This window comes from Gopherus flavomarginatus, chromosome 13 (assembly GCF_025201925.1).
Source record: "Gopherus flavomarginatus isolate rGopFla2 chromosome 13, rGopFla2.mat.asm, whole genome shotgun sequence".
NCBI classification, from domain to species: Eukaryota; Metazoa; Chordata; order Testudines; family Testudinidae; genus Gopherus; species Gopherus flavomarginatus.
This window is the reverse complement of record NC_066629.1, coordinates 6,821,509-6,847,318: the sequence shown is the minus strand read 5'-3', so window position 1 is coordinate 6,847,318 and position 25,810 is coordinate 6,821,509. Positions and strand designations below refer to the sequence as shown.

General features: G+C 44.7%; 1 protein-coding gene across 1 annotated transcript; it reads right to left on the bottom strand.

Annotated features, from left to right (window-relative positions):
• LOC127033543 (fibroblast growth factor receptor 3-like) lies at window positions 1-25,070 on the bottom strand. Its single transcript, XM_050921482.1, has 14 exons — window positions 24,897-25,070; window positions 18,197-18,320; window positions 17,571-17,758; window positions 16,821-16,965; window positions 13,901-14,058; window positions 12,760-12,944; window positions 12,551-12,672; window positions 10,890-11,000; window positions 5,343-5,530; window positions 3,928-4,050; window positions 3,158-3,228; window positions 2,346-2,483; window positions 396-501; window positions 1-99 (listed from the first exon to the last, which is right to left on the bottom strand). Exons 1-14 carry the CDS (start codon window positions 25,035-25,037, stop codon window positions 1-3), a joined length of 1,899 nt encoding a protein of 632 aa, XP_050777439.1. The 5' UTR covers window positions 25,038-25,070.
• Window positions 25,071-25,810: the final 740 nt, after the last annotated feature.

Sequence of the window (25,810 nt, the reverse complement as noted above, 5' to 3'; positions counted from 1 at the left end):
TCACAGAAGAGGCTTCATTACAGGAAGAGTGGGTGCTGTGTTTGTGTCCTGGCGGGCAGGGGAATACTGCTCAAATGGCACGAAGAGGTCAAGGTATTCCTGCAAGGAGAAAAGTCACATGGTTACATGGTCGGGGGTGAGGGAGAAGAGATAGCTAATGATGCTGCAACACTTTTCAGTTACCACAAGCATTAGGGTTAGATCTGGGGATGCCACAGCTGGGTTTTGAACACTCCCAAAGCATGAGGGTTTTGGGATCTGGGATTTTGGCTTAGCCAATTATAAAGATAGGGGCCAGGTCTGAATTTCAAGCCACCTCCAGAGCTCAACTGCAGGGCTCTGATTCAGGCCCATCTCTGCTCAGGACTGATCTTTAGCCAGAGAGAAACACTTACATCAGTTGTTGTTACAGTAAGGACCCTAGCCAGGTCTTCCACTAGCTCCGTAAAGGTTGGCCGTTCCGATGGGACTACATGCCAGCACTCCTTCATGATAATGTACCTGAGGAGAACAAAGAGCAAGAGGTCTCCCTGTGATGGGGTGGGGGAGAGAGAAGAGCACGTGTGCAGATCTACATGTCCCAACACAGCCAGGCTTTGGCCCATGCACCTGCTGGGGCAGAACCAGCCCCCACTCTTTTGCATTGCTTTAAACAAAGTGAGACATGCAGCTCCTTCTGTGCCTGAACCCACTGTCCAGCCCAGATACAGCCACCAGTCTGTGCCTTGGTACAGGGCATAACACAACCCAGCTGGTATGCCTGCAGCAGAAGTAAAGAAAGGGGATCCCCTAGGTAAACCTCTCCAGCACGGGGCCTTAGGAACCCACAGTGCCGGAGCCCAAAAGGGGCAGGTATGGAAACTGGGTGTGAAGAGTGAGGGAAAGCCCAGGCTACAGAGTACTGAGAAAGGCAGCTGGGTCTATCAGGAGTTTTATCACTGTAGCTGTCTATCACACAGTCCTTGGCAATGGCGTTGGGAGCATAGGCCTAAGGCTGCCAATGGCTTGGTGCTCTATGTAGCCCCAGCATTCATGGTCTTGGCAGCAGGACCAGAGGCCCCAAAGGGAAATGAAGGAGGAGGAAATTCACACTTTGACTTCTTTGACATGCAGGCACACCCCTTTACAATAACGTGGGTGACCAGCAAATCACAAAGCTAGCCATAAATTGTCACATTTGAATAGGAAGGCATTGGATTATCCAAACAGAAGCCCCTAATGTCCTAGTCGGAAATCTGGTTTGTATGGTAAACAATGCTAAGGCCTGGCTCTCACCCTGTCACTTTGCTAGGAGGAAAAGGACATTCATCAGGCCCTGTTGGTCTTGAGTGCCCTCTCCCTTAAGCAGGAACCAATGATGTTTACAGGAGAGGGCGTCCTCCCACAGAGATGCAGCACTTATGAAACAAGAGCAAATACCAATTTCATACAGATTGGTCTGCTCTGAAATCCAGCATACAGCAGGGAAAGCTTTGCCTACAGCAGGTTTGTCCACAGTTTGTCCACAGTGTGGAGCAGGCAAAGCCAACTGGACCAGGAAAGAGTTAAAAGGCAACAGCCGGGAATGGCGAGACAACAGGCTTAAAATGGAGTACTGCTAGCACAACACTCACCAAATAGTGATTTGTCCTGCCTCAGTCCCAGCGTACTGACTGGAGTTAGACACAGATAATTAAATGTTACTTAATTCACATTTGTTTAGGGCGTTACTGAAGTTGAAACAACAAGGAAGGAAACTATATGTAATGATGCCATTTTCAGAGGCTCAGAACTGGCCTCCTAGCAATGGTCTCAGGGCCAGAGAAAGTGTTTCTTGTCTGCACAGTGACCAACGTGCCGGGAGTGGAGTACTGCTGCAATCAGACAAATACATCAGGCAGGAAATGCTGCATTCTAAGGGTAAGTCACCAGAGGCAGTGTTAGCCCATTGGGGGCTCAAAGAAGGACTATCCTCTTCCCCTGCTCCACCCCAACAAATACTGCTTGGGGACCTAAGCAACTGCTTAGTCTGCTTACGCCTGAGCCTCACTAGGCAAATCCACAGACCTGAGCTGGGCATGGGTTGACATGAATCGACCAAGCATAGCAAGCGTAGCTGCATATTTTGACTGTCAGTGATGTAATGAGTCTAAATGCATCAGGCTTGGTAAGTCTATCTGGAGCCAGCTGGATAATCGCACAGCAGGACCAGCTAAACAGTAGTAAGTGGGGGTCAGATAAAGGAACGGGCAGCAATATTTATACACACACACCCTGGAGAAACTGAATTAAGAAGGAAAATAAACTCGTGCGTCAGCCACGGTTTCTAGAAATGAGGCCATAAAGCTACTCCCTCCCTCACTTACAGATTATAAGTGCAGTTTGCTGGCCTGTCCAGCCGATTGCCTTCGTTTAAGAATTTGAAGAGTTCCTTGCTTGGAATTCCCTGATATGGAGACCCCCCGAAAGTAAAGATCTCCCATAGCAGCACTCCAAAAGACCAGCTGGGAACCAAAGAAAGATGTTTAAAATTCAGTGAGGTTTTTTAGTTTGTTTGTTTTTTTGCTTTATTTCAGTGCAGTGCACAGCTAACACAGCCGTCAGTAGCATGACTAATTGCCTAGGCCATTTTCACTAGTTACTTGGAGATCTCTGCTGATCCAACTCACTAGCAAAGAACTCCCAGGCACCACGTCTGAAACTGAAATGAGCATTTAATCAGATAGGTGACAGCCCATTTATTACCCTGGGCTCTTCGTTAGGTCTTCCACCAGCTCCACTGAATGGAACAAATCCAATGATTCATGCCCAGCTTCACTGTATCAGAGGCTAGGAACCACAGGCCACTGTGCAAGCTGATATCAAAGCTTGCTTGTTACAACCCTTATTTCACTGGCCAGACTGGAAGAAACACTCTCTACAAAAATCAGCACAGGTCTAATGTTAAATGCCTTGGCACTGCTGCTGTGCTATATTTAAAAGTCCACTTTTTCAAAATGCATTTTGCCTCCTTCATTTTCTTTTTTAAAATAGAGATTGTGTATCTCTTTCTATCTCTCTAATTTAGGTAAACTGACGTGTCCATTGCTGCTTTACCTGTGTGCTGAAACTACGATTTTGGAGCACTGAAGCTACAGCATGTGAAATTTACAGAAGAGAGAATACAAATAATGCTTACACATCGCTCTGGTGAGTGTAGACCCCGTCAAACAATACTTCCAGAGCTATCCATTTCACAGGCAGCCGACCCTGTAATTAGGAAGACAAAGGGAATGTTCCATCAGCATATTCACTCAGACACAAGGGCACTATCTGAATCTTCTATTCTAATCCAGTTTGAAACATTTTCATTAGCAACCACATCTGCTTCCCTGATCACTGTGCAGGCAGTAGTGGCCACATGAAAACAGATAATAACATTTGATCGCCGGTTTTCACTGCTATCTGCATTATAAATACCCTCCCCCTCTTGCATGCTGCATTTCACTGCCAAGACAGGGTTTAATGAATCAAGACATTTAAATCTCTGCATGAAAAACAGCATCCATCGTGTACGAACGCAGCTGTGGGGCTGGACCGTTTCAAAATAGAGTGGGACCAACACATACAGGCCTCGCTGGCTTGACGAGATCATTTCACTCAGTGCAAAAATGCTGTTTAGTCTGAACTGTAGGGGGAAATCCACAGAGTGAATTCACCCAATGGCTTCACTCTGATCCCGCTGAAATCAAATGGGGTGTTCTTGTCATTTCAGCAGGACTATCAATGATCTCAACAGGGCTCCTTGTGGGTACAGGGGCCTGTCTGCCTGCTACCAATTGCTGGATCAGGACCAAATGTTTTTCTCAATGCAGTAATTTGTTTAAAAAGAAGGTGTGGACCAAGGGCGTGTGCTGCTGACTCCTCCACCACTGGGACCTCCCATGCACTTGGCAGCTGTGTACTCACACTGGTTGTTTCCTTGTAACAGCTGATGTTGCCAACATCTCTGGCTAGGCCGAAATTGGTTATTTTCATCACATTGTCTTCAGTGACTAACACGTTCCTGGCTGCCAAGTCTTGGTGAATGCACTGTGAAAGGTGAGCATGGAGATAAATATGGGCTTGTTAAGCTGCTTATGATTCGTGGTTTATGAAGTGCTGATACATTTACCTGAAAGCCAATTAAGCTGCACCATTTAATTCTTCGCCCTTTAGATCATCGCTGCCACATGCAGTCTCAGGCAAACTGCTTCTTAGCGCGCGCGTGCGCGCGCACACACACACACACACCCACCCACCCCTCCAGAGGCAAGCCAGCAGTGCTTCTTCATCTGCTCTCTCAGGACAGGAGACTCGGACTGGAGATCGGCTAGATCCCAGGACTGTACACCAAGCTGCCACCACCAGGGAGGAGAGTCTGGGCACTAGGATTCGATTCCCTGCTCTACGACTGACTCACTGTGTATAAACTAATGTCCCAGATTCCCTATCTGTAAAATGGGCCTGATTGTCCAATTGCTTACGTCAGTATAAATCAGGAGTAACTCCAGCGTAGCAAGTGTGAGACTAGTGTCAGGTCCAATGTTTGCAAAGTGCTTTCGGAGCCCATGGATAGCTCTATGTAAGTGTCAGGTCTTGTTATGAATGGGCCAAATCCCTCGCTGGGCTAACTCAAAGGGAGTCTACGTTCACCTGGAAACTTAGCAGAGATACTGCTCTTCTAACAAACCAATGTTTGTCACAGGCTGTGTCTCTGCCTCAGCCTTGATGCTCTGCACTTTCAGCATTACTGAAAAGGAGCCACAGAGGCTCCTGATTCTATTGTCTGAGATGAGATTCTCTCTCAAAGTGACTTTCAATTTTGCTGTCATACTGACACCACCAAGATGCAGCGTACAGCACAGCATGGCTCTAAATCTGACCGTGGCCACCTTTGGCTAGTGGCTGAGATTGACCGAGGGTCGGACATCTGAAAGTCAATTACTTCTGCATTTAGACGTTTCTGTTGTGTGACATTTGTATTTGCTCACTGAAAACACGCAACTGAGGTCTGCCTTTCATACGGACTGTGCAGTGTCCAAGTATTGCCAAACTGTTCACACACTTACTGTTGGATTCTTTATTACAGCAAAGGGGCACCCAGCTAAATTGCTCATAAATGGATGTGATCATACACAAATGGACTTCTAGGTCCCTTAACAATGCTTCTTTGCAAGCACCAACGCATTTCTTACTGAAAAAAAATAATTCCTGTACTTGTAGGCTCTTAAAGGCAGAACCCAGTCATATATTTGCCCACAATGCACTGTGCACACCTATCACATGACACGTATGTTTATGTACGTGATAAATAACAACAGACTCCAAGTCACTCAACTCACTTTCTGAGATGCCAAATACTTCATGCCACAGGACACCTGGTAGGCGCACGAGACTAAATCTTTAAATGTTAACTGCTCTTCCGGCAGCTTGCAGGTGTAGAGTGAAAATATGTCGGGCGGCCGACGATCCCGGAGATATTCCTGCAAGTTCCCTTTTGACGCATATTCTACCAGAATGTAAAGTGGGCCTGCCAACAAAAAACAGTCACAATCTGGCTGTTACATCATAATTACAAAGTGCCTTGCAAAGCGGAGTGAGAGTCACTAGCCTCATTTTACTGAAAGGGAAAGAGGTGGTGAAGTGACATTATGGCGCTCAACAGATGGCTCAGGCAGTGGTGCTATAAGGAGGGCTTTGGGATGTATGGTCACTGGGAAGCATTCATGGGTGGAAGACTGTTCTCTTGGGCTGGACTTCACCTAAGTAGGGAGGGAAATAGCTTTCTAGCATGGAGGCTGGTGCACAACTGATTAAGAGAGCTTTAAACTAGGAATTTGGGGGCGACGTCCAGGTAATCTCCACGCCGGAATTTAACATTGAGAGGGAAGAAAACAAAGCAAGAAAGAATACAGCTGTGGGTAGAAGAATGGACATAAGGAGGAAGGATAGTGTAGATACCAGTCTAATAGTTGATACTGGTGGTAGAATGTCTGTGCCTAACTGGGTAAAGAATGTTAGTGAAGCCAAATGGCAAAAAATAAGATGTTTGTATACTAATGTGAGGAGCTTAGGTAAAAAAATGAAGGAACTAGAGCTACTGGTGCAGAAAGTGAAACCGGATATTATAGGGATAACAGAAACATGGTGGAGTAATAGTCATGACTGGAGTACGGGTATTGAAGGCTATGTGCTGTTTAGGAAAGACAGAAATAAAGGCAAAGGTAGAGTGGAGTCACATTGTATGTCAATGATGAGGTTAACTGTAAAGAAATAAGAAGGGATGGAATGGATAAGATAGAGTCTGTCTGGGTAAAAATAATATTGGGGAAGCAAGCTACTAGAGCCTCCCCTGAAATAGTGCTTGGGGTGTGCTACAGACTGTTGGGATCTGATCTGGATATGGATAGAGACCTCTTTAATGTTTTAATGAAGTAAACACTAATGGGAATTGTGTGATCATGGGAGACTTTTACTTCCCGGATATGGACTGGAGGACAAGTGCTAGTTATCATAATTGGGCTCAGATTTTTCTGGATGTGATAGCTGATGGATTCCTTCACCAAGTAGTTGAAGAACCAACAAGAGGGGATGCCATTTTAGATTTGGTTTTGGTGAGTAGTGAGGACCTCATAGAAGAAATGGTTGTAGGGGACAACCTTGGTTCACGTGATCATGAGCTAATTCAGTTCAAACTAGATGGAAGGATAAACAAAAATAGATCTGGGACTAGGGTTTTTGATTTCAAAAGGGCTAACTTTAAAGAATTAACGAAATTAGTTAGGGAAGTGGATTAGACTGAAGAACTTGTGGATCTAAAGACAGAGGAGGCCTGGAACTACTTCAAGTCAAAGTTGCAGAAACTATCAGAAGCCTGCATCCCAAGAAAGGGGAAAAAATTCATAGGCAGGAGTTGTAGACCAAGCTGGATGAGCAAGCATCTCAGAGAGGTGATTAAGAAAAATCAGAAAGCCTACAAGGAGTGGAAGACGGGAGTGATCAGCAAGGAAAGGTACCTTATTGAGGTCAGAACATGTAGGGATAAAGTGAGAAAGGCCAAAAGCCATGTAGAGTTGGACCTTGCAAAGGGAATTAAAACCAATAGTAAAAGCTTCTACAGCCATATAAATAAGAAGAAAACAAAGAAAGAAGAAGTGAGGCCGCTAAACACTGAGGATGGAGTGGAGGTTAAGGATAATCTAGGCATGGCCCAATATCTAAACAAATACTTTGCCTCAGTCTTTAATGAGGCTAATGAGGAGCTTAGGGATAATGGTAGGATGACAAATGGGAATGAGGATATGGAGGTAGATATTATCACATCCGAGGTAGAAGCCAAACTCGAACAGCTTAATGGGATGAAATTGGGGGGCCCAGATAATCTTCATCCAAGAATATTAAAGGAACTGGCACATGAAATTGCAAGCCCATTAGCAAGAATTTTTAATGAATCAGTAAACTCAGGGGTTGTACCATACGACTGGAGAATTGCTAACAAAGTTCCTATTTTTAAGAAAGGGGAAAAAAGTGATCCGAGTATCTGTAGTATGCAAGGTCTTGGGGGAAAAAAATGAAGGAAAAAGTACTTAAGGACAGAGGTAAATGGTAACTGGGACAAAACACAACATGGTTTTACAAAAGGTAGATCGTGCCAAACCAACCTGATCTCCTTCTTTGAGAAGGTAACAGATTTGTTAGACAAACGAAACACAGTGGATCTAATTTACCCTGATTTCAGTAAGGCATTTGACATGGTTCCACATGGGGAGTTATTAGTTAAATTGGAAAAGATGGGGATCAATATGAAAATTGAAAGGCGGATAAGGAACTAGTCAAAGGGGAGACTACAACGGGTCGTACTGAAAGGTGAACTGTCAGGCTGGAGGGAGGTTTCTAGTGGAGTTCCTCAGGGATCGGTTTTGGGACCAACCTTATTTAATCTTTTTATTACTGACACTGGCACAAAAAGTGGGAGTGTGCTAATAAAGGTTGTGGATGACACAAAGCTGGGAGGTATTGCCAATATAAAGAAGGGCCGGGATATCCTACAGGAAGATCTGGATGACCTTGTAAACTGAGTAAAAGTAATAGGATGAAATGTAATAGTGAAAAGTGCAAGGTAATGCATTTAGAGATTAATAACAAGAATTTTTGTTATAAGCTGGGGATACATCAGTAGGAAGTAACAGAGGAGGAGGAGGACCTTGGAATATTGGTTGATCACAGGATGACTATGTGCCGCCAATGTGATATGGCTGTTAAAAACGCTAATGTGGTCTTGGGATGCATCAGGTGAGGTATTTCCAGTAAAGATAAGGAGGTGTTAGTACCATTATATAAGGCACTGGTGAGACCTCATCTGGTCTCCTATGTTTAAGAAGGATGAATTCAAACTGGAACAGGTACAGAGAAGGGCTACTAGGATGATCCGAGGAATGGAAAACCTGTCTTATGAAAGGAGACTCAAAGAGCTTGGCTTGTTTAGCCTATCCAAAAGAAGGCTGAGGGGAGATATGATTGCTCTTTATAAATATAACAGAGGGATGAATATCAGGGAGGGAGAGGAATTATTTAAGCTTAGTACCAATGTGGACACAAGAACAAATGGACATAAACTGGCCATCGGGAGGAAGTTTAGACTTGAAGTTAGACAAAGGTTTCTAACCATTAGAGGAGTGAAATTCTGGAACAGCCTTCCAAGGGGAGTAGTGGAGACAAAAGACATATCTGGCTTCAACACTAAGCTTGATAAGTTTATGGAGGGGATGGTATGATGGGATAGCCTAATTTTGGCAATTAATTGATCTTTGATTATTAGCAGGTAAGTATGCCCAGTGGTCTGTGATGGGATGTTAGATGAGGTGGGATCTGAGTTACTACAGAGAATTCTTTCCTGGGTGCTGGCTGGTGAGTCTTGCCCACGTGCTCAGGGTTTAGCTGATCGCCATATTTGGAGTCGGAAAGGAATTTTCCTCCAGGGCACATTGGCAGAGGCCCTGGAGGTTTCTCGCCTTCCTCTGCAGCATGGGGCACAGGTCACTTGCTGGAGGATTCTCTGCACCTTGAGGTCTTCAAATCACAATTTGAGGACTTCAATAACTCAGACATAGGTTAGGGGTTTGTTACAGGAGTGGGAGGGTGAGATTCTGTGGCCTGCATTGTGCAGGAGGCCAGACTAGATGATCATGATGGTCCCTTCTGATGTAGAGTCTATGAGGCAGGTTAGCAGCCAATGTAGCACTGAAGAGGAAGGGCCAATGGTTAGAACACTAGCCTAGGAAATGCAAATTCAAGCCCCAGCTCTGCCACAAAGTTCCTGTGTTACCCTGGATCAGTCACTTTGTCTCTTTGCCTCAGTTCCCCATTTGTGAACTTCCCTACCGCACAGGGGTATTCTGGGGATAAATGAATTAAAGACTATGAGGTGCTCAGATACTATAGTATTGAGGGCCACCAAAGTACCTAAGAAAGTCAGATAGGAACAGGACTCAGGTCAGGTTCTCTAGCCAAGCGGCCACTGACAAACATCTCTCTTCAGAACCGACACACAAACATTAACTCAGCTGCCTCATTGCCCTGTGGGTGAGCATTATCCTTTCCGTTTGATGGCTGGGAAGGCTTAGACGTAGAGGGTATTATGTGAATTGCCTAAACCCACAGAGTTGGGACTCAAAGCCAGCATATTTTGGGCATTCAGAGAGTAAATAATAATAAATGACAGTCAAACCACCAATCTCTCTGCTTCCAGCTCCACTTTTTTCCCCAAAAGAGGAGGACAATAAGGAAAAGCTTTTGAAAAACCAGTATCGATAACAGGCAGAACCATATATATATTTGCTCCAACATCTAAAAGCCACCCAACTTCTCACTGAGCAAAGCAGTTAACTATGTCTGTGCACACAATTAATCATGTGGCCAATTCAGATGCATGAAGAAAGGGTGAAATCCTCCTGGCCTCTACACAGCCTGAATAAGAGGCGCCAGGAGCACAATATTACATTACAAGGGGAAATCTCTCTGCTTGCTGGGCCAGAAACCTGCAGTAGATGTATGGAAAAGCAACTGTGTGCACATAAGGCTGAGCTAGTACGGTGTGCACCACAGAGCAGAATGGGACTGCTTCAGGGCCAGTGCAACCATTTAGGCAAACTAGGCGGCCGCCTAAGGTGCCTAGTGATTGGGGCCGCCTAAAAGTCCCCTCAGGCAAGCACGTGGAATGGAGGTGAGCTGGGTGGTGGGGCGCGCGGGGAGGGCTGCCTGCAGTAATGGGGGGGGGGACGCACAGGGGAACAGCTCCCCGCCCCAGCTCACCTCCACTCTGCCTCCTCCGCTGAGCACACAGCCCAGCTCTAAGTCTCCTCCAATCAGCGCCGCACGCCTGGGCGGGGAAGAGAATTAGAGCAGTGCCAGCGTGCTCAATGGAGGAGGCGGAGCCGAGGTGAACTGGATGGGGGAAAACCCAGGCAGGGTTAGCTTCCGTGGTGGGGGCGGGGGTGGGGGAGGTCTCCCCAGGCAGGGTTAGCTGCCACAGGAGGATGGAGGAGAGTCTCCCCGGGTGAGGTTAGCTGCTGTGGGGATGGGGGAGAGTCTCCTCGGGTGGGGTTAGCTGCCGTGGGCGGACAGGGGGAGTCTCCCCGGGTGGGGTTAGTTGCCGTGGGGGGACGGGGTGGAGAGGGGTTAGCTGTCGTGGTGTGGGGGGTAGCTGCTGCGGGGGGGGCTCCCCAGGTGGGGGGCTGAGTTAGCTCCCATGGGGGGGCAAGATTAGCTGGGTGGGAGGTGCAAGGTGGAAGTTTCGCCTAGGGCGCGAAACTTCCTTGCACCGGCCCTGGACTGCTTCCCACTGAAATCATGAAGTACGATGGTTGCATATGGCCTTCTCTGAAACATACCATCCTGCGTGCAGGCGCCTAGGAGGTTAATGATATTTTTGTGGTTCCCAATCACTTTCAACATTTCCATTTCGGACACCAGGACAGAAAGATCCTCGTCAGTAGCATCATCTGGAGAAGATGGGGGGGAAAAAAAGAGAAAGAAACTTATGAAGGGAATAGGCATTTCTTAGAGTCTAGAGAGTAAAAGCATAACTAGATTGCATTAGTACTATACAGTATGTTATACACTCAATGAACGGAGGCTGGCCATCTGAGCATTTATGAGAGCTAGTCATCCTGCAGGAAATGTTAATCAGGAAACATAGAACTGGAAAGGACCTCAAGAGGTCATCTAGTCCAGTTCCCTGCACTCATGCAGGACTATGTATTATCTAGACCATCCCTGACAGGTTTTTGTCCAGCCTGCCCTTAAAAATCCCCAATGATGGAGATTCCACCACCCCTCTAGGCAATTTATTCCAGTGCTTAACCGCTCTATTTGCTTTTGTCCCAAATCAGAGTGAACACTTGAAACATCAAAACTTGTTGCCAAACAAAAAGTTCGGAAAAATTTTGACATGGAAATAAAACATTGTGCGTTTTGTTTTGATGTTTAGAAACTGAAAAAAAAAATTGGATTGTCAACTTCAGTTTTAGGATTTTGGGGGCGTCACTGCCACTCTACCCCACCTTTTTACATACATACAAACAAACTTTCTCCCATTTTTTTCGTACTGGAAAAGAATCAGGGGCAGGTAAAATATGTCTGGAATCGTGGGGTAAAAGCCCCCAGAATAAATTGGAAAACTAATTTTTTTTTTTAGTTTTCAAAATCAAACCAAAACACAAAACATCAAAATGTTTCAGTTTGGCAATGTTGAAATCTTCTCCATCAAAAAAAGTTTAATCAAAATTGACCAATGAGGTTTTGTCAAACCCCACTTTCTCATGGAAAAATTTTTCATTTGAAAAAAGTTGCAGCTGGTATTAGTAGTAATACTGGGCAGAACCTCCGCACTTCTTGCTTTGGCTTAGCCATGCCACTCCCCTCCAGGTGTTTTCCACAGCTAGTCAAGTTACTGCAGCTTCAGTGCTTTAGGCAGGGAAAACAGGAGAATCTGGAGGAACCCAACAATCCCATTGTTTTGCCTCTTCTAAAACTGTTGAGATGTAATCTCAGGGAGCTTGGCCAGGATTCAATTTGACAGGAAGATCTACTGAAGTGCTTATATGACCCTCATCACCCAAGTAGACAAGCACTTTACAATCCTGAATGGATTTTATACTCAAAACCCCCATGAGATAGGGAAGCATTATCCCTATTTTAAAGGCCAGATGCTCCGACAAAGGGTAAAGAAAGTGACTTATCCAACATCATAAAGGAAATTTGTGGCTGAGCTAGGAACTGAACCCAGGTCTCCTGTAGCCAAGTCCAATGCTGTATCCACTTAGCTACCCTTAAGATAACACTCATCAGTTCCTGTGACCCACCCTAACAGAAATCTGTGGAAACAAGCATCAGTTATGGAAGCCAAATGGAGAATTTGGCCCTAGGTTTGCTCTTTTTATGTAGTCATATTTTTTAAATAAAAAATGAACCCCAAACCAAGATAAATGCCAAGGGCAAATGCCTAACAGCCCCAACTCCTGCCATTCCTTCATGGTGCTGTTCTCTGTACCTTTTAACATCTTGACAGCTACAGTGATGGCCTTGTCTGGTTTGTCCTTATCGATCCCAGTCGCTTCTGCCATCACCACTTGACCAAAACAACCTTCACCCAGAGGTTTCCCCAGAGTCAGGCTGAAGTGACAGACACAAACAAATGAATTAATATGTGGCCGGGCTGAGGACTGGAATGAAGACAGAAGAACGACACGTTTGACTGACCGAGATCTCATTAATTCCCACTTGGGATCAGCAGGCAGCTCGAGCTCTGAAACATTTGCTAGCTTCAGCCCATCACTGGATGAGACACAGGTGAGATTGACCAGCGAAGTACCGGAATTCATGGAAGGGTTTGACTCCAATGACACCGGCTTCAATAGAGCAAATAAAATGTTATTGCCAACTGCCTCTGTGTCAGAAACATGCAGCGGTGCTTGAAAAGGAACCAGCCAAGAAAATCACTTTGAACTAATCTTTGATTATTGAAGACTTACAATCAATTGTAACCTGGAAATTAAAAATATCAGTCTCATATTATGGGAGTGTATCTATCTAGGCATGCAGAGCCAGATCCTCAGCCAGTGTAAACCAGAGCAGCCTCACTGAAGACAGTACTCTATTGATTTACACCAGCTACATCAGTTTATAGCAGCTAAAGTTCTGGCCTATATGCACGGAGTGTGTTTGTGTCCATGGAGTCAGTTCCAGCTTTCCATTCCCAATAGGTGGTTTACAGCCAGAGAGGCTGAACCAGCAGGGTTTGCAGTCCTTTTTAATTCCTACGCTTACTGCTCTGCAGTGCCAGTCTCTGATGCACGACTGGATGGGATTTTTATTGCACAGAGTGCCATCATTGTCCCTTGCGGAAAGAAGGCCCAATTCTGGACCCACAGAAATCAGTGGAAGTTTTGCAAGTGACTTCAGTGGGAACAGGACCAGGAATACACTTCTTTTCCCACTCCTCCCCTTCACGCTGGCTACGGGCACAGGACGGTAGGCTATTCTCTGGAAGGTCCATCTTCCCTGAGGTGTTGTTACGTGCGGCCAGCAGGGCTGGTTTAAGGGTCTGTTTTACTAGTCCTAGGTAAGCCCAGGGCTCTGTGGAATTGCTGGCCTCTGACAAACAATAATTGCAAACTAAAAAGAGAGTTAACTGTCACACACTACGTTTTCACTGAAAAAAATAAATGAATAAGTGAAAACACACTGAGACACGGGGCCTGACCCTCCTTCAGGCAAAGGGCCCGCTGATGTTAATGGGACTGTAGCCTGAGTAAAAACATAGGGTCACGTTCTTAATGTAGAAAGGAAATGTAAAGGTAGCTATAGGGGGGATAGGAATCTTGTATCTACTTTCTGTTACCTGTACAGTAGGGGTGTTCATGGCTTTTTTGTTGGTCATTTTCACCGTACAGACAATTATGATAACCACCACCAAGAAGAAGAAAATGAAGCCGACGCCAATGCCACAGCTGAGGATGACAGCAAAAACGGAGCCAGAATCATCCGCCTCCACTAGCTCTGTAGAGTAACAAGAGACGGAAGCGAAGGGTGAGGACAGGCAACAGCAGCCAACATGTGCACATGTAGTGCGAGAAATTCAGGTAGGGCCTGAGCGAAAGCTCACTGTCACCAATGGGAATCTTCCCATTGACTTCAGTGGGAATTGGATCAGGGCTAGGCTGGACACATCTTTGTCTATGCGTAACCCCATTGGACTTGACCCAGGAGCCCTCCCAAATCCACAACTCTGAATGCTTACAACAGGTGTTTTGCTTTTGCAAACAATGCAGGATCGGGCCCTTCCTCTATTTCACTCATCAGTTTTGACTCCAATGCTGGCAACAGATGTGCCCCAGACAAGAGATTAACATGGCAACTCAAGCTAAGATTTCAGTTTATCTCACCTGAATCACGCCTGTCTCCAAAGTATGGTGAGGTTAAAAACACGATACTTGAATGAGGATAAATGGAAAACTTGGCTTAATTATATTATAATTCATAATGTAAATATTTTGTTCGGACAAGTTAGGGAAGGACAGATTATCCCAATAAGTTTAGTGAAAATCCCACCCCAGGATTCCAGAAAGTCGAACTTCCCGTAGGCCCCTTGAACAGGCATGAGCGCAATCATTTTGACGGCTATAATATAATTAGCATCATGCACTCAGAGCTCAATCCTGCAACTCCCCCTCAAGAAAAGCGCAGATCAAGAATGATTCCCCACCTGCTCCCTTCAGTCCAGGCACTTCTGAATTTACAAGAGGTCAAGGCAAAACTAAAAACATACTAACAGAAAGAAGATGCCCCATGATTCTTTAATCAGCAGTGGAACTCCTTATAGTGAAATTACTCTGCTTCCTTTCACACAGTCACTTCACTCTGGGCTAAATGCTGAGCTGGGTAAGCTGGGTGCACGTGACTTGAAAGCAGTTGTACAGCTGCACTTGTGGGCACAGTAATGAAGAAAACTCACGGGGGAACACTAATCCTTCGTAGGCAAAGGGGATATGGAACCACTCAAGCTCCACCCCAAAGCCTATTGATTTCAATGAGTCTTTCCACTGACTTTATTGGACTTTGAATCAGGCTCTCAGTGACTGTGTCCATGAAGGAAAATAGCAATGTGAAAAACGGGGGTTCCACCCATAATCAGGGCATGGCTATTGTCTATATATACACGTACAGACTGTGCAGCAAGCTACATGGCTGTGAGCCAGCTTACCAGATGAGCAGGGAACCTTTGCACAGGGCCTGACCCTGGCAGGTGCAGAGCTCTGCTAACCCCCAGTGAAGTTAGAAGCAGTTGAGGGACCTCACAAAGGGCTGGGAGTATAGATGCCATGAAATACCGTTGGGATGGTACTGCTACATTTGATCACAGCACCAAGGTTCACGGCTCCGAAGTCTCTAATCAAGGCCCTTTCTCTCTTTGCTGAAAGTGGAAGGGTCACCGCAGATGACTACAATCTGCAGCTCCCTAATGGTTGGTGCAGTCTGGACCCCACGTTCCAGTTTGCTATACCTGGAGCTTCTTTGCATCTGAGTTCACTATCAAGTTCCACTTTAGCTGGGCTTTGTTTTTTTTAAATATGTTGCGAGTTCATACATTTTAAAACCAATGCAACAATTTGAGGATACGATCTGGGCAGATACTTATAATAACGTAAACCTCTGAACTTAAACCAATGGAAATGTTTTTTTAATCAAGGGGATGGCAGAAGCAGAAACAGAATCAGATACCAGCCATTTTAGAGAGAAGAACTGGCAGATCCCACTTGCCTCAAGGCCCGTCTATGAGGAGACACTCTGACCCCTAACAAAGGCAATTAATATGAAAAAATCACCTATTCAGTTAATGTCAGGTTTTAGAAATGCCAAAGTTTCTGGTTCATAAAAATGTTCTGGGGTATGTCTGTTTGCAAGGGCTACCAGTGGTGGTGGTAGGCAGGATCAAAATGTGTTTTATACCCAGGGAATTTAAGAGAATATAATGTATCTGCTGCCCATTCAATGGACTATTAAAATGAATATTACATAAAAAGAAAAGGTTGGATTTGGGTCTGCTTCTGCAATTGTTCTTGGGCAGAACCCCCATCAGCTTCAAGGGGAATGCTGGTTGAAACTTCCCCATGCGGTCTAGCCCACACACGAGTTCATCCATTTTAACACAAGGCCAGCTTTCAGGGTGTGGGACAGTGCAGTCTCTCTCTCTTAGCAGCACTGCAGATCTCTCCGTTGCATGTTCTGAACTTGTTCTATGTCAATGTAACTCTTGTACATGAAATGAGCAGAAGATGGGGTCATCTCAGCCTCCATTTTCAGAGCCTACACAGCTCCCATTGCCTTCAGTCGGTGCTCAGAGTATAAGCACTTCTGAAAATCAGCCCAGGAGTGCTTGGGAGCCAGGACTCCTGGGTTCTGTACCTCCATCTCTACAAGGGACTCTCACTGTGACCTTCCATTTATAGATGAGCGGGCTGAGAAATTATTTTGAAGTAGAAATAATACTACATGTCTAAATCAAAGGGATCTTGAGCTGTTCAAATCATTATTATCTCTAAAGCGCTTTGTGAGCATGTCCATATTTAACATGCAACTGCAGTTTTGATTAGAGATCTGCACGGCAAACTGAAGAGGAGAGTTCTTTCTGCAGAGAAGTCGACTAAAGATCAAAACTCACTGCTCCATGTAATGCAGAGTTTGCAGAACTGTGGCATTTCTAATTTGAACACTGAAGCATCACCAAGAGGAAAGAAAGGGCACAGCGCAGAAGGAAATACCTGGTAGAACCGTCAGCCAAGCAGAATGATGTGAAAACCCCATAGAATTCTCAGCGTGACAAATATATTCCCCTGCATCCTCAAAAGTAACATTTCGCAAATACAGAATTTCCAGCTCCTTATCCGCTGTGTTAACACTTGACGTCTACAAGGGGGAAACATACACATATATAGAAAGAGGAAAAACAGAGGATAAGCCACATTCACAGCACGTTTGAGGACACCGCACAAATTTACAGGCAAATTTCAAAAGCAGATGAAGATTTTTTTGTTTCTTTGTTCTCAGTGGCCTATCTTCCACATTTATTTATTCATTCCTGTTTGCAACCTGTAGTAAAAGCAAAAGGCTCCCTTCGCCAGGCTCTTACTCTGTCCCACTAATGAAGCATGCAAGCAACAGCATCAAAAGGAAAAATTGCCTCCACAACAGGACCGACTGTTATTTAGTAGGGTGAGTGTGGGGGAAAAAACAGAGCTTGTAAGAAAAAAGAGAAAGAGAGAAGGAAGAGATGTAGAGAGAAAAGAGTAAAGTGCTGTATTAATAGTGACTTAATACAGAAAAATATTTACAGAGGAACACATGAAATTGTTTTTAATGTCAAACACCAAAAGTGTATCTGTTAATACAGCTCTTGATGCTATAATGTAATTCTGGATCACCATTAGAAAGCGTCCTTTAGGGAACATTCCTACATTATCAGGGAGCTAGACTGGCTGACTTGCCTCTCACTTTATACTTAGTCTACCAACCTTTAGCACCGTGACATACGTCCCGTTGGATCCATATTTACTGCCGTTGACTTCCACGTGTTTCAGCCACTGGATGTGAGGCTGGGCATCACTGTACACCTTGCAGTGGAATTCGACATCACTCCCTACCACCACAGTCTGGTTGGCAGGCAGTCCAGCCTGGAGAATAGGCCGGTGGCGGGACCTTTCTGAAGTGAAAATGGGGAACTCGTTTTTAACACCTCTCCCCACTGAACATGCCTGTCTGTGGCTTTCAGCGCCACTACCAATGTCTGCACAGGAGCTTGGACTAGGGCTCATCAAAGGCACTCGACGAGCAACCCCTGAGAACACAGCTCTTTGCTTACCCACAGAAAGGGTACACCTGGGGAGCTGCAGCACAGACTTCCCAGACACTGCCCCAATCAACATGCCTCAGTCCTGAACAGGAAGCATCATGTCCAGGATAGTGCATTCACTCCTTGAACGCTTGCTGAGAAGGAGGGCCAGCTGGGTTTGTGGTTATGGACCCGCATCATTCACTTCAGGGGACGGACTATATGATTAAGCCCAAAATCATCATTGCACATAAGCCATCTTGATGATGACTGTGTATCAGAAGTGAAGAGGAAGTAGAGAAATCTTACTTAGTACACGTAGCTGGTAAGTGTGCCTAATGCTGCCATATTTGTTCTCTACAATGCACGTGTAGTTCCCTCGGTCTGACGGAACCACGCTCTCCATCACTAGGCTCCACCGCTGACGCTGTAACTAGAGGAAGGAAAAAACATCAGCCAATCATAAGACATCACCAGCTAATATTTCATTGGACCATTATAATCAATGAACAAATGGCAAAACACAATGGGCCTCATTCTTGTTTATTCCCAGGCCTCTTCCCCCCCTCCCCACTCTGCCAGCGTGCTGGGGCTGCAGCACGTGTGTAAATGTAAGTTATGACCACTTCAAGGACAATTTACACTGCCTGCCTGGTGTAAAGTGGTCTTTATGTGAGAATCAAGCCCAATGAATCAACCATACGGTGGGCTGTATTACAGGCTCTGATCCTGCCGGGGGCTGTAGATGCTCCCATAATATAAATAATGGGCTGTAAGCCCATTGGGGCATGGACCATCTTTTTGTTCTACGTTTGTACAGCACCTAGCACAATGAGGACCAGGTCTACAGCTAGAGCTCACAGGAGCTAAGGTAAAACAAATAATTGCGAGCTGCACTTCTATCTTCTGCCTTTCACCTGAGGAACTGAAAGTGCTTCAAAGACATTAAATAAGATAGCATCACATACTCTAGTCAACTGGGGGCCAGAGAAGTTAAATGGACTCCATCAGCTTAAAGAACCACACCTTTGGGGTTTTTTTTTTGGCAAATCTTTAACCTACTTGTGTTACCAGTAACACCTACCTGCCGATCACTAGAACTGAAAGAGATCGGTGAGAAAACAAAATTCTGTTTTTTACAGTTTGTTTACTCTGGGTATTAGGCAGCACTTTATGTACAGTCAGCCTCACTATTTCCTTTATATAGTTATCTGTTTCCCTTTCTCAATGGGTGTGTCTTCCAGTGGGTAACAGGTGAGAGACAAACATTAAAAACCATAGGAAAACCATGAGCGTAAAGCACAAAACTGTCAGGTGTCTGACACTGGTTCGGGTATAGTACATGAACACCCTGTCTTTTCTTTAACTGATTGGATTTCAAACCAATGGTGTCCACTTTAAGTGATTTTGCCAAGGTTACAAGGGCCCATCAGTTGCAGGGCTGAAAATGAATGTTGGCGTCCTTGCCTCAAAGTGATTCATGTGCACATGTGCGTGCGCACACACATACATACACAGACACAGACACACGTGTGCTTGGTATGCATAATCCCCATGAGCAGAGTTAGTTAACCTTCCCAAACCTCTGGACATCAGTTAGAAGCCAACGGCCCCCAAACAGCTGTCAATAGTATTTTAACAATGCGTTTTGGAGCATATTCTTGGTACACAGAATCAGCTGGCACTAGTGATGCCAGTTCTGCACACTACAGAAAACCAAGGGCTGATGCAGAAAATGAGTGGTTAATCAATTGTCAGCACTTTTAGCTACAGCTGGTGAAATCAAATGGAGCCACTGTAATCATCTTTCACTAGTTGTTATCTGGATCCCCATGCCTTGTTTTAAAGGGATCAGAGCACAATTAACCTGTCAAAAGCAGCATTAATAATATAATAATAATAGGAGATATACCAATCTCCTAGAACTGGAAGAGACCTTGAAAGGTCATTGAGTCCAGCCCCCTGCCTTCACTAGCAGGACCAATTTTTGCCCCAGATCCCTAAGTGGCCCCCTCAAGGATTGAGCTCACAACCCTGGGTTTAGCAGGCCAATGCTCAAACCACTGAGCTGTCCCTCCCCCACTGCACTGGGCATTGGGTGTAAGGGCTATGAAGCGAACATGGCTTGGTTTTAATGGAGGGTGTCACACTCTTGCCATAAAACTATACTTTCCCCCCACCTTTTGTATCTCAGCATCTGCTCAAGTAACAGTGTTGACTGGCCTACATTCCTAACCTTGTTTCTAAGTGTTGACAACATGGCATGTCTCTGCATTTAAATGCATACCTAATAGAAAGACAGAAAGGTTTTGACTGAAGAAAGGTTTTAGCCGCTGACGATTATGGGTTCAATTCTGATGCTCTTCCTGGAGATTTCACTGGGCATTCTGTCATGTAATTTACGGGTGAAACTGGACCAAATTTGATGCCAGAACTTGGGGTGGGGAGAGGAGCGTCTTGGTCTAAACCTGTTACTGATCTGTCTCTATAGTGGCTTATATCATAGCCTTACATCTTCACACCCCTCTTTATCCTTCTCTCCTAGGCATTTTTAAAGCATCCATCATAGTAGTATCTAGGATGTGAACTCTGGTAAAGCTTGGCTCCAGATACGAAGCAAGTGGCAAAGCAGTGTCATAAACCTAGATCCAAACATCCAACCACATATCTTGCCTATTCTAGATACAAAGTGTCCATCACCTCATTGTATGGGACTTGAGCTCTGGGGAAGTGGGATCTGAATACAGATTCAAACTGTGGGTCAGAGCTCTGTTCCTGTGACACAGAAGGTGTCTGGAAAGATTTTTTAAAAATAACTAAGGAAAAGTTTTAGTAGAAAGCTGAGTCCAGACCCAGGGGATCACAAGAAGGATGTCCCCAATTTTGGGCAGTCAGTGTACTTGATAAACCATTAGAAACATGAAGTAACTCGTTGCAGACTTTAATCAAATCAGTGAGATACTGGAAATCCCTCTGGTTTATTTGGTGTTGTCACCAGGGCTGACGAGAGGGTAGGGGGGAAGCCAGTACAAATTACCGGGGCCCGGCAGTTTAGAATGGGACCCTGGCTTCCCCAGCTTCATCGGCCCTGTTTAGCCAGTCCACTCTTGTTGGGGGGTCTGAAAATTGTTTTTCAGTGGGGCCCGAACCCGCTCTCGGTGGCCCTGGTTGTCACTCTTGGCTCCTTGAGAGACAAACATTTGCAGACACACTTAGAAACTAAGGCCATGTTTGCTAGACTGGTACGCAAGCCGGTGCAATGGTCTGGGGAAGGGATAATCCTCCATCTCCCCCTTCCAGCCCCCCATTCCCTTCTAGGGTCATTTAACACACCCAGGCTTACAATATTATAGATTCCAGCAAGGATTCTATAATATTAATTCTCTTTGGGAAATGTCATGTGATAAGTCACATGAATTTCAATCCTCTGGCATTTAAGAATGAACTGTATATAATTTATTTCATCCATGTTTGGAAGTCTTCTCTTCCCCCGTTTTGAGGCACATTAGGTGGTATCTAAATGCCATTTACCAGAGGTAAAAATTAGAGGTTAGGATGGAATATTAAAAAAAAAAAATCCAAACTTGCATGTTGCAAGTTCCAGCTTTCTTCTGCTGGCCCATGGATTTCCAAAGAGCAAAGGCTAAACTATTCTGAGCTCTGGAGAAAAAGAGAAAGAGGAAATTGTGCTTAATGTGCATAAGCCCTGCCAAGTAGTGTCAGGCTAAGTACTGTTAGGCCTCAAACTTCTGGAAGCTGTAAGAAGCGAGTACAGTAGAATCCTGCAAGCATAAGCATAATCTATGGAGAAGCTTTATAGATTAAGAAGGAAACTCGATAAAGGTTGATACAGACTTGTGGTTACTATGCTCTGCAACCAGATACCTCTTTAAGCCAATTTAAGGTTTTTTAAGTCTAGCAAGTTGACCACAACTAGCTGCAAAAAGAAAAGATGAGCTGATCACAGGTGCACAGTTCATTATTTCAAAACAACCGCAAATGGCACCCTGTAAAATCTGGCCACCTTGATTGGTTGACTTGCTCAAAAGCACGGCCAGCAAGTACTGTATAAAAAAAAATGCAGAAGTGCATATGTGTGTGTGTGTGTTGTTAACCTAAAAGAGATCGCTCTTTGTCAGGCTCACATACACCCCCTGAACCAAAGGGACTTGCGCTTCACTGACTATCTGTGCCTGGCCAGTGCAGGGAATGGTCAACTGAAAGGTAATGTATCTTTGGATGAAAACAGGGTGAGGTATTAGGTAAAACGGTCTGGTAATGCTTGAGCTGGTTAATCTTAAATCTGTACTAGTACTATAGGTTAAGTTTATCAATCAATTGTTTAAGTTGTTTAAAAGTAGTAGGAATTAATAGCAAATCATTATATAGCAACAGTATATGTATTTGTGCCTTGCTGGAAACGGGCACCGTGTGGGCAAGGTTAACAGATTATAAATCATAGTAACTTTGCAAGTCACTGTGCCTGTCTTCAGTATAAATTACCATAAAGTTAGTATAGAAGTTAGTAAAAGTGTATTAATTAAACAAAAATATACATATGTGTTAAGATTGGTAAAATATAGTTAATCAATGTACTAGTATCACATAGAGGATTCTATGCTATTGGAGGTGAATAGAACGCCAGTAAGGTTGTTAGCTAATCAAAAATAGCAGCATTGCATGTTCTAGTAACTGTTTCCAATGTTAATTGTCTGTCATATATGAACTTATAGGAATAAGAAGTTAATGCATAATATTACTTGTTCCTGTGCCTGTCTCCAGTATAATTTGTCATTTATATTAATCCTCACTCAGTGTTGGTCTTTAATTCTGTTCTTCTTATTCTGTCTGTGTTGCCTTTACAGTCGTAAGTCATTAAAAGCCTTTCTTGAGGAATCATTAGTTGTTAGTTTCTCTTTTGCGGACATTACTCAGCCTCATTCCATCTGTGTTGGGTGGTGGGAAGCTGCGAACACCCAGAGCCCCAATAAGGCCCTAATAGGAGCCCCCTTAGGGCTCTGATGTGTGCCTCCTCCTCCCATTAATCTTCACAGAAATGTTAATATTTGTGATTCTGGTCTTTGCAGGTTAATCCACTGGGCTTGGTCCTCAGCTGGTGTAAACTGTCCAAGCTCCACCAGCTGTTGACCTGGCCATTCACTTTTACCGGGCCTAAATCCTGGGATAGAAACTCAATCGTACCTGAAGAGTTTAATCTTCAATAAATGATACACTGAACTGACTTATTTTTTACTTTCTTTCTGGCGCAGATCCTCACCTGATATAAATTGGCATATCTATCTATCTAAGCTCTACGAGGGTAGGAGGCAAGAAAGAGAAACAAAGCGATGTTTCTGTATCTAGAGAGAGAGAGAGAGAAAAAGAGAGAGAGATCTTTTCTAGACAGACAGAAGGATTACACTCCTATTGGTTTAACAGGCCTCACACTGCCTCCGATAGCTTTTTAAACATTTACTTATTGCTGGAAGGTGCCTCTAGAGAAAATGAAGTGCTATGGTGCAAGAGATGTGACTGTGATGCAGAGGATGAAACTTTTCTATCTGAACTCAAGGAGAGATTCACACCACAGGAAAGTGGGAAGTGGAATTACTTTTACCTTTAGGTTTAATTCTGCAAGCATAATTTAGTGCAGCTGTCGTCACACATTTTTGTATAAATGCACATGCAAGCCTGAAAGCAGTTTACGATGATCCGCACAGCATACAATTAGTACAAAAATGTTTGTGCTGCACTGGGTGACTTCGAAATGTTATCTGTTATCAGATCAGTTGCAGAGAGGAGTTACCTCCCTGATTCTCCTCTCACCTTAACTTCTCCAAAGATCTAGAATTGCCTGTGTGCCCTCAACCTTGTCAACAAACCACAATGTGCTGATTAGGAAGCTTCAAAGGTTTAAGTGAAACAAACACATTCAGCTCTTCCAGGAGCAGTCTGAGTGAAGGAGGAGGAAACAGTTTGGAAAGAGAGAGATTTTTCTGTCTTGTGACTCTGTTGTGTTTATAACCATCCCACCAACTATTCTGGTCCCCAAAAGGGTAAACAGGAAGGCATTTGTATAGTACAAGAAGGGAAAAAATCAAGAGCAACTGATTTTCCTGCTCAGTTACTGCCTTATTTTGATGTACAATTACAAGGTGGCACAGAAATTGTGGTCAGATAAGTCGCCTGGTTAGGCATTCATTTACTCATTTTTAGTGTCTGTGGGCTCTGTTTGTAGACATCAAAATCACACTGCCAACTGGTCTCTCTTTGGTATTACCCAGGGCAAAGGGGCTTCCAGCATTTCACCACAAGAATGTTACTGAACTGAGTCTCAGTATTTCTGCTGGGCTCGTGTTACACATCTGAATGATGACAGAGAGAGGTCTGCTTAAGAGCTTGGATCAGATGCTGATCTCTGTTACATGGGTGTAAGTCAGGAGTCACTTCGCTGATTTCAGTGGTATCACTCTGGGTTTACACTTTTGTAACCTGGACAAAAACCTGTCTCTTTGTACCTTGTTGCATCTAGCTGTTGCAGCGAGCACAGCAATACACCTGATCTTTTTTTCCAAGGTTACTTTTAAAAAGACTAGCAACATGAGCAAATGCTCAGAGTTGGCATTCCACCAGAATGAGCAGCAGCTAATTTTAACAATTATTGGAACAATTAGTATGGTTATCAAAAATACCCCCATTCTGGCACAGTCAGTGGGGTTTATGATGATATACACAGATATCCTTCTCGCTCACTTATGATAAAGTTGCCAGGATTATGGGCAGTACTAAGGGAAATGCAATTTGTACATATCATAGAAAAAACATCGAGCAGAAAAATGTCACAAGCTCTAATGGTCATGGAAATATTTACTATGTAAAGCCAGGGATCTCATGCTTGCTTGCCCCTATCAGGGTTGCTCATTGAATGCTGGCTCCGATCGAGCCATCAATAATAGATCCAGAGATGAATGAACACAGCATAGCCAAGATTAGACCCACAATGCCTTACTCTGATGCTCCGAATTTGATGTTCTGCCTTGAATTTTTTGCCATTTTTCAGCCAGTATATGGATGGGTTGGGGTTGCCTGCTGCATGGCAATGGAAGCGAACAGTACTTGCTGTGGGCACAGCTAGCAGCTTCTTCTCCATCCTTTCTAAATGGGTCCAATAAGGAGCACCTGAGAAGTGAAAGACACAAAACAAATAGGCTTATTTCTGCAGAGCATAACATGGGGTAAAGCAGCTGCTTTCTAAGACCCAGAATAGAAGCTATACATACATGTGGCAAAACACATGTGGCCTTCTGTAACACCACACAGCTCGTGTTTTGTGACACCCGGTGCTAAGAGATGAAGCAGTTTACTATAAACCAGATTTTAAAAAAATATCTATATATAAACCAGCAAAGAACGATAAATTGAGTTAAATCAGGAGTTTCTCAAGTCAGGGCCAAATCCTGAGTAGTGCTGACTACTTGCTTTACTTCCACTGGCTTCAAGGCATTAAAGGTGTTGAGTGTTTGTCAGGAGCTGCTGGTCCCCAGGGCCGGCTCTAGGTTTTTTTGCTGCCCGAAGCAAAAAAAAAAACTTGGCTGTCCCCCACCCCAGCCCTTGGCTCCCCGCCGCACCCCCTACTGCCCCAGCCCTGGGCTCCTCACTTCCCTCCCACCCACACACTCCCTGCTTCCCCAGCCCTGGTTCCCACCTGCTCCACCCACACCCCCTGATGCCCCAGCCCTGGGCTCTCCCCTCTCCACCTGCACCTCCTGCTGCCCCAGCTCTGGGCTCCCCCCCACACCTCCACCCTCCTTCTGCCCTAGCCCTGGGTCAGTAGTAACTCGCTCCCAGGGTGGGTCATTCAGCAGGAATTTTGGATGTGCACAGAACACAGACAGGATTCAAGTATCAGATGGGTAGCCGTGT

Excerpts from the sequence above, each read along its gene's own strand:
- LOC127033543 (XM_050921482.1), bottom strand. The coding sequence starts at position 25,037 with ATGGAGAAGAAGCTGCTAGCTGTGCCCACAGCAAGTACTGTTCGCTTC. Across the intron at positions 16,966-17,570 it reads CGTATGTCACGGTGCTAAAG|ACGTCAAGTGTTAACACAGC; the intron begins GTTGGTAGACTA and ends TCCCCCTTGTAG. Across the intron at positions 5,531-10,889 it reads AGGCGCCTGCACGCAGGATG|GCCCACTTTACATTCTGGTA; the intron begins GTATGTTTCAGA and ends TTTTGTTGGCAG.